At 37.1% G+C, this 9,020-nt stretch overlaps 2 protein-coding genes across 2 annotated transcripts in view; both read left to right on the top strand.

Moving 5' to 3' along the window:
- Window positions 1-277: 277 nt before the first annotated feature.
- LOC132171627 (uncharacterized) lies at window positions 278-6,858 on the top strand. Its single transcript, XM_059582997.1, has 7 exons — window positions 278-472; window positions 4,520-4,585; window positions 4,693-4,742; window positions 4,894-4,958; window positions 6,001-6,092; window positions 6,224-6,295; window positions 6,532-6,858. Exons 1-7 carry the CDS (start codon window positions 470-472, stop codon window positions 6,568-6,570), a joined length of 387 nt encoding a protein of 128 aa, XP_059438980.1. The 5' UTR covers window positions 278-469; the 3' UTR covers window positions 6,571-6,858.
- Window positions 6,859-7,790: 932 nt separating this feature from the next.
- LOC132169407 (two-pore potassium channel 3-like) overlaps window positions 7,791-9,020 on the top strand; it is a 1,757-nt gene continuing 527 nt past the window's right edge. The window contains exon 1 of the mRNA XM_059580444.1: window positions 7,791-9,013. Coding sequence (XP_059436427.1) covers window positions 8,195-9,013 — 819 coding nt within the window. The 5' untranslated portion in view covers window positions 7,791-8,194. The remainder of the gene's footprint in view (window positions 9,014-9,020) is intronic.

Consider the following 9,020-nt stretch of genomic DNA (forward strand, 5'->3'; position numbering starts at 1 on the left):
AATCATTCACCTTCAAAATCTCTAATTCCCATCTATATGTTTTTGTAAAGTATTTTTTTAATGAATTATTGGCATTTTTCAACAATTTTGAGTGGTTTTTAGTTAGTTTAAATAGCAATAATTTTTTTTTACCAATAAAATATAAAAACACATAAATTTATTTTTGCTATTATTTTCTTTAAATAATAATGGAAAAATAATATTTTATAGAAACGTTTCTCCTCAATACCATTTTATACTTGGATAAACATAGGAAAAAAGAAAAGAAAAGAAAAAAATTGCAATAGGTACTAGTGGGCCTGGGGCCCGCGTTGAGGGAGTTGAATTGCGTATTTCAAACGCGACGCCCGTGAAAATTGAAATCCCCCAAACTTTTGTTGCTGGGAGCAGGCAGAGGAAGAGTAGAAGAAGATTCACAACAAAACGACACTGTTCGTTCATTTTCGCTTCTACTGATATCAATCAATCAATGGTGCGTCTCAAATTTTCGACTTTTTTTTTTTTTTTTTTCCCTCTATTCTCCTTTTCCCATTTTGGGTTTCAATCATTTTTCTCACCAACCAAACAGAGCTTAGGTTTTGGATTCCTCTTGTCGCCGTTAATCAGTGACAGATTCGCTTAAATTTTGTCATATTTCATCGTTCTTGCTTTGATTTATGAGCTGAATGTCCTATACACTGTTTCAGTTCCTAGATTTTGTGCATATTAGCTTTTGCTTGATGTGTGTTTCTTCACAGCTTGGAAATGTGTTTGTTGTGATTTTGATAATGTATGAATGGCTAAGCAGTAGGTAGTGAAAACTCATTATTTGTTTCCTGAAGCCCACTGGGGGTATGTGCATAAGTGGGTTTGCTTGGTCGCTGAAGATACTTAATGTTATGTACTTGGTGACTGTTGGATACTCTGACTTGATGATTCTAAAATTTAAATGTGTGGTTAATTCTGCAACATGGGAATGAAGCAAATAGAAAACACTGTGTAATATAACGTATGAAATAGGACTACATTGTTAGGTGAGAACAATAAGTTAACTTTGCTAATAGTGGCGTTTAGAAGAATGGACATTGAGCTCGAGTAATGAAATAGGATTTATGAAGCAAATTGGTTAAGTCCTTAGAGTTGGTAATATGTTAATTGTTTTTAATGGGGTTTCAAACCAAAAATCTAGTTGCATAAAGGATAGAGGATAAGTGATGTCTATAATGGCCATGCAAGAAGTTTCAATGTCCAATGATAATCTGCTAAATAAAGCCTACCTGAAAATGGAAAACCGATGGAGCTAAGTCATCTATCAACTTGCCAACAGCCTTTGGGTCAAATGGAACTTCATCCCACCTAACTATGTGGTGGTGGGTGAATTTTTTTTTCCTGCGCACTTCTATTTTCTCAAGAGCTGACACTCACAAGAATCACATGAGATGTGCTTTACAAAGAGTGCTCGCCAGTAGTGAGGATAGTCTGCTAGCAACTTTGAGTGCAAGAGAAGTCGTATGAGTTAGATATGACCTTGAAGAGAAACTTCAATTCAATATGTAGTTTAAAGTGGAGTTTCACTTTGAAACTATAGATGGGAGCCTTTAAATTTGATGAGGTCGTGCAAGCCATACATTTGTACATGCACGGTTCCTAACTTTCATTGAGATCCATCTGCGAAAGGAAAGTAAGGTTTATGATGTTTTCGTAAATGTCTTGTATAGACACATGGTGGGAGTTCTACTGCAGTCACTAGTCTCTTTTTTATCTCTTTTGTGCATTCACGCTCTCATGATGCTGCTCATTTTCCTACAGTTTGTATTCAATGATTGTGCTGGATCAGCATGTGATATTTGACAATGATGTCATTGATGGATGTTACAGACTTCTTAGTGCAATATACGTAATAAATGCTAAACTCTAGCACCACTTCCACTGATATGATTTGGTAGTCACATATTTTCGAGTTTGGTTCGTTTAATAAATGAGTCGAATTCGAACAATAATTATTGCTCAAGTATTAAACGAGTTGAACTTGGATAAATGAAACTCAACCTAGTTCGTTAAGATCGTTTACACATATACACATATACACATATACACATATACATATATATACACTACAATATTAACTTTATAACAAAATACTAACATAATATATAACTAAAATATTTTAGTGTATGCATATACGCTAACATAATAGCATTTGTACATATTCATATACATATGTTTTCCGATATCTGAGGGAGGGTTGGGGGTCTGAAACTTGCTTTTGTTCAACCATGCTCTTTTGAGGAAGTGGCTTTGATGCTAAATGCTTGAGAGAGAGGCTTTGTAGAGAATTGTAGTGGAGTCTAAGTATGGCAACTCCTGAGGTAGGTGGTGTGCTAATGAGGTTCATGAGTCATATGGGTGGGTTTATGGAAAAATACCAGGAGGGGTTGGGGCAGTTCTCTAATCATACCAGATTTTGGCCTGACCTGTGGTGTGGGATTAGGTCCTCAAGGAAGCTTTTCTGTATTTGTTTAGTACTGCTCTAGCTAAGGATGCTTTTGTGGCCAATCATTTGGAAATTTCTAGTGGTTCCCTTCATTGGAATGTAAGCTTTACTAGAGCAGCTCATGATTGGAAGGTGGATGTCCTTGTTTTTATTTTATTTTTATAATTTTTTGGTACTCCTTTAGATTGGGCCGGGGAGGTGAGAATAAGCTTTGGTGGTCCCCTTCCAAGAGAGGCGCGTTCGACGTTAGATCTTTATACAACATTCTCGTCCCTCTTGATGGCTTTCATTTCTTTTGGAGGTGTATTTAGTAGAGTAAGGTTCCTTTAAAAGTGGCTTTCTTTGCTTGGTCGGCCGCCCTAGAAAAGATCTTTACTTTGGATAATCTTAGGAAGTGTCATGTCTTGGTGGTCGATTGGTGTTATATGTGTAAGAGAAGCGGAGAGTCTGTGGATCACCCTCTTCTTCATTGTGAGGTCGCTAGTGCCTTATGGAATTATTTTCAGTCATTGTGGGTTGTCTTGGGTTATGCTTAGTCAAGTGGTAGACCTTCTCGCATGTTGGAGAGGGTTATATGGTAGTCCTAAGAGTGCAACAATGTGGAAGATGGTGCCGTCTTGCCTTTTGTGGTCTCTTCGGAGGAAAATGAATAAAAGAAGTTTTGAAGATCGCAACGGTTGAGCCAATTCACCTTTTTAATAATATTTCAATTACTTATAAAAACAAAATGTAGACTAATATGTATATAATAACATAATACTACTATATTAACATATACATATACACAAATATTCTCACTCAGAATAATTTTCACAAGTGTCACATTATAGTGATGGATTGGTGTTGTATGTGCAAAAGAGTGGGGGAACTCTTGATCATTTCTTTCTTTACTGAAATGTCTGGAGAAATTTGTGGAACTTGGTTTTTCAGATGTTTGGATTAGAGTGGGTTATGCCTAGATGGGTGGTGGATCTTTTGGTTTGTTGGAAAGGAAGGGTTGGTCAAAATGCTCTTAAAATTGTTTGGAATTTAATCCCCTCTTGTTTAATGTGGTGCATTTGGAGAGAAAGGAATGCTTGAAGTTTCAATGATTGCAAGAAGATGAGTTCAAAGCTACAACTTTGTTTTTTTAAATCATTATTTGAGCGGATATCTGCAAAAGCCTTTCTCAATATCTTTAACCTTGTAGATTTCTGTGTTTTCTTTTCTTGTTCTTGATTTTGTTGGGTGTTTTATTTTGTATACTCTTTGTGTATTTGGGTTGAACCCGTTACGCTCATTTATTAAACTTAATTTAGTTATAAAAAATATTAATATTTGTGTAATATATATACACAGACTAACGTATATGTTAATGAATGTTAATATACATGTTATAATGTTAACAATGTTACTACATGTGTGTGTATACATATGTTAGTTGTAGAATAATATATATAGTAATTAATGTAATTTTTATAGTGTTCGGCTTAACAGTTTTATGGCGTAGAATCAATGTTAATTTGGCCAATAAAAAAAAGGAATTTGTCTCGAGCTCAAGCTCTAGAGTTCGAGCTCGAGCTTGAGCTTGATTGATTTCTATCGAGCCAAGTTCAAGAATGTTCTTAAAGTTTAACCCCAATGGGTTGACTCAGTGGTTGGACAACTTGAGACTTTGAGTATGTTCCTCAAGGTCTTAGGTTCGAAATCCACCAAGTGCAAACTGCTTATTGGGGCCATCGGACTGGGGGTTTGCGCCTTGAATTAACCAAGGTGCACTTGTTGGAAACTCCTTGCCGGGGGGCCTGTGCACCCCTGGGATTAGTCGGAGCAAAGCTTTGGATACCCAGTGCCAAATAAAACAATAAAAAAAAAGAATGTTCTTAAAGTTTGATTCGAGCTCGAGCCTTTGTAAATATTTTTTCCTAAGCTGATTACGGCCCAACCCTAGAGCAAGGTTATCTAAGTTTCAATTATTATTTTTTCCTTTCCACTGCCCTTTATTTATTATTATTACTTCCTGGAATAATTATTTAGATTTCTATTTTTACCATTGTTTTTATTTAGGCTGATCCTGAGTTAGAAGCAATCAGACGAAGAAGAATGCAGGAGCTTATGGGTCAACATAGCATGGTAAGCAATCACGTCTTTGAATTCATATGAATTCTTTTGCATTACAGACTTTAAGCTTGCTTCTTGCGCTTTGATGTTGATATCTTATCACATTTATTGATATATAGGGAAATCAACAAAATCCTGAACAGCAGAAGGCTCAGGATGATGCCAAGAGGTTTGTTTTTGAATCTAGTTATGGACTTGTACCATTATCCCACAAATGTTCTGTCAGTTGTATGGTTTTTACTATAAAGGCAGTTTTTTTTTTTTTTTTTTTTTTTTGATTTTTTAAGTACATTATTGATCTGAATCAGCAATTAATTTAGGGAGGCTGAGGAAGGGAGGCAAATGATGCTTAGTCAGATTTTGTCAGCTGAAGCACGAGAAAGGCGTAAGTTCAATAAGTTCAAATCTGAAATTAGCAGTTGAAGCATATCTTATGATCATTATTTGTTGTTGCTTGGTATATAATCATACCTTCATATGCTTATCAGCCATTTCATTTACCTGAAGTGTTTACTCTTAGTTCCTGCATGTCAAAAAGGCAACTTATTCTTTTTTTTTTTTTTTTTGATAAGTAAAGAGGGTAAAAAAGGCAACTTATTCTATTATTGGTTTAGTTTTATGTTTGATGTCCTACTCCCTGTAGGTAAACCATCCAGTCCCAATCCCCCACCCACCTCCCTTGCTGACGCCACTTCGCTCCATCTCTCGCTCGCCATCCCCCTATCCTGTCCCAATCCCCCACCCTACGGTGACCCTCACCCTGAAGAGAAACCCAGTCGTCCCTCCTCCCCCTATCCCATCTGCCTTACCCCATCATGACCCTTTCAATTGCCCCTATTCCTCTGCGTTGTAGCTCCCAAAAACTACTTCTCCCCCTTCACCTGCAATTCCCCTTTTTTTTTTAAAAAAAAAAAACTTTCGTCCCTTGTCATATTCCCCCTCTCTTTTTGTGGGCTTTTGTATCTTTTTTTTTTTTTTTTTTGATTTTTTAAAATTTTTATAATTGTTGATGGCGATATTTCGTGTTGTCTAACAATTTTGAGTCATTTCTGATTAATTTTTAGTTGTAGTGGAAAAATATTTTCGTTCCAACCAAACAACGGAAAACATTTTTGATTTTATTTTCAAGGTCTTAACCAAACAATGAAAGGTATGCCACTAGACCAGGTACTCGTTATAAAGGCTATGAACCTTACAACAGGCTATAGCTTTGTTGGAATTGATCCAACCAAACAACGGAAAACATTTTTGATTTTATTTTCAAGGTCTTAACCAAATAATGAAAAATCAATAATTTTTCTCTTTGCAACGCAGCTGTATGATGGAATAAGTCTGAAGCAGTCCTTTTGTTTCATTAGACCAATTGCATTCAGTTTAATATGATTTGCAGTACGTCTAATGTCTCTGCTGCTTTGCTGTATGTGCAGTTGCTCGAATTGCTTTGGTGAAACCTGAGAAAGCAAGAGGTGTTGAAGATGTTATACTAAATGCTGCTCAAAGGGGTCAGATAGCTGAGAAGGTACATGGAATAAACCTTGTGTCTCGGTGCAATATTTTGCATGGCACTTCATGTTAGTGGGATGTCTATCTAAATACCAAATATAAAAAGTCAAGTATCTGATAATTAGACGCTTCACATTTTGTATGTAGGTTTCTGAAGAGAGGCTCATATCATTGCTGGAACAAATTAACACCCAAACGACTAAACAAACCAGGGTCACAGTAAGTATATTATTATATAATGAATGTCCTTTGTGCATGAGTAATGCTATTTGTAATACAATTAGATGATATAACAGTGAAATTAGATGATATAACAGTGAAATTCAGCCATTCGATCACTGCTATATTATCATAGTTATATAATAATCTACTAAATAACATTACTCTTTATGCATGAGTGCATAACTTGCAAAATCTTTTGTCAATTATTGTCTTATACTTGCTTTATTTTTCAGATCCAGAGGCGTCGGAGTGTTCTCGAAGACGATGATTAGATCTTATCTGGAAAGAGTGCTGAATTATTAATATTGTGCTTTATTGAGTGTGACAGATTAATGATACGATGCTTTGTTGGTTGTATATTAATGAAGTTCTCAACTGTATTATCCTTCACGCAGTGTCCGATTGAAAAAGCTTTTGGAGTTGTGGTTTTGATATTATGTCTTTTGGGGGTTATGGTTTATTGCTGTATCTTTTGTGAATGCTTATTAAATGAATAGTTTTTCTTTTAATGGGATGCATAATTAGATGGTCCCTCTTATATAGCATAATTATTAATTAGATGGCCATCCTACTCATTAAAGTTGCCCTGCTATTGATGCAGATTGAAAATTATCCCATGGCTAATATATTCTTAAACAACAATTCTGCCAATATCTTCTCCTTTGTGCAGTTAAGAGGTTTGAAATTCAAGTCACCCAATCATTTTTGTGCTTGAGTGCCTTTTTTAAATTATTTTTAGTAATCATATGAAGTCATACTCAATTCATCTTGAACCCTTATTGTGCAACATTAACTTGTAGGCCTCAAAACTAGGGATTTGGATTCCCTACAATCTTCTGCCCAAAGAGGTAGGCAGGAAATATTGTAGGGGAGTTGCTTGGGCGGGTGGGACCTTAGGAGCATAGATAATAACAAGATCTCAATTAGGGGTGGCAGTTTGTGTTCATATGTTGGGTTCAAATCATGTATATAAGATAATGTATGTCAATCATAGTTCAACCAATTTAATTAAATTGGTTAAGACTCTTCAATCTTAGCATGTTAATTTTGTGTTGGTTCGTATTGAGTTTGCAAATTATATAAAAGCTTGCTAGTTCTTATGTCGTATGTTGAATTTGAATCGTGTCGAGGCATATATATAAGACTATATAGGTTAACTCTAATCTGATCAATTTAAGTAAATTAATTAAACCTTTCAATCTTAATCTATTAATTATATATTGCCAGAATTGTCACCCCTAATCCAACAACAGAATTTTTGGTCAGAATTCATTATGAACAACATTTTATATGTAAAGTATACTTTCTTTTTGGGGTACTTGATGAGAAATGATAGGGAAAAAGAAGTTTGTCCTGAGCAAGAGTGAAAGTGACAGCCCACCACTAAGCACCATGGCCCATATTTCCATTTCATTGGAAAGTTGAAAAGCCACCTAAGCCCTTTCCAAAGAAAAACGAAACCCATTTTCCAACTACAGCAAACCTCCTGGGAGTGACCCAAATCTTAATAGTAACCCTACTCTTTATGGGCTCTCCCACAACTACCACGCGCCCCACAAGCGCGTTCCCCCAGCATATTCCTTCTGCACACACCGAATCTAGCAACTTCTCGCTCGCTCTTTCTCTTTCTCTCTCTCTCTCTCTCTCTCTACCTCTCCGAGTCTCAACTGCCGTTTGCCTCGCCGCTTTCCAAGGCTTCTCGAAACAAAACAAAACAAACAGACCGAATCAATCTCCCTCTCTCTAAGAAGTGCGTGTTCTTTCATTGTTTCATATGTTTGATTGTAACAGTCTTTTCTGGCAAAACCACTTCCGCGAAAACATTCTTAATTTCTGTTACGAAACTTGGTTCCTGGTTTTCCGGCAGCTTCCAAATTGGTATTCTGGGAGACCAAGATGGAGAAAGAGCCTCTGCTACCGTATCTAAGCCCAAGAAAAAGACCACCATCGGTGCTAGCGCCACTCCCTGAAGACAACGAGATCTCTCTCCCTCTAACCCCTTCTGCGCTCAAAGACCGCCTCATCTTTGGCCCTTCATCTTCCCCACAAGAATCCTCCCCAATTGTTGATGCCTTGACCCTTTCTCTCAGCTCCCCAAGACCCTCTCCTTCTTCTTCTTCATCTTCTTTAGACACCACTACCCTGCTAGACCCTCAATCACAATCTCTGTTACAGTCTTCACAAGCTTGGCTCATCGACCCCAATTATTCATGGACCAAGACCAATCTCCACCGCTCCAAAACAGCGCCAGCTATGGCGGTTATCAACGAAATTAACAACCCTTCTTCGCCTAGACCGCAACTCGGCTCCCAATCGATTGTGGGCCAAGCGTGTGTGCTTCTTATTTTGTATTTATCCTTGGGAGTGGTTATATATTGGTTTAACAGGGACAATTTCACGGCGACTGAGACGCACCCAGTTGTGGATGCTCTGTATTTTTGCATTGTGACAATGTGCACAATTGGTTATGGTGATATTACACCGGCTAGCACAGCAACCAAGTTGTTTTCCATAATGTTTGTGTTGGTGGGGTTTGGTTTTATTGATATTCTGCTTACTGGGATGGTGAGCTATGTGCTTGATTTGCAGGAGAGTTATTTGTTGAAGACTGTGAAGGGTAGGGGTGAGAAGGATACGGCGAGGTCGTATTTAGTGGATGTGAAGAAGGGGAGGATGAGAATTAGGATGAAGGTGGCTTTGGCATTGGGGGGTGTGGTTCTTT

Source organism: Corylus avellana, chromosome ca2, assembly GCF_901000735.1.
Source record: "Corylus avellana chromosome ca2, CavTom2PMs-1.0".
Classification (NCBI taxonomy): domain Eukaryota; kingdom Viridiplantae; phylum Streptophyta; class Magnoliopsida; order Fagales; family Betulaceae; genus Corylus; species Corylus avellana.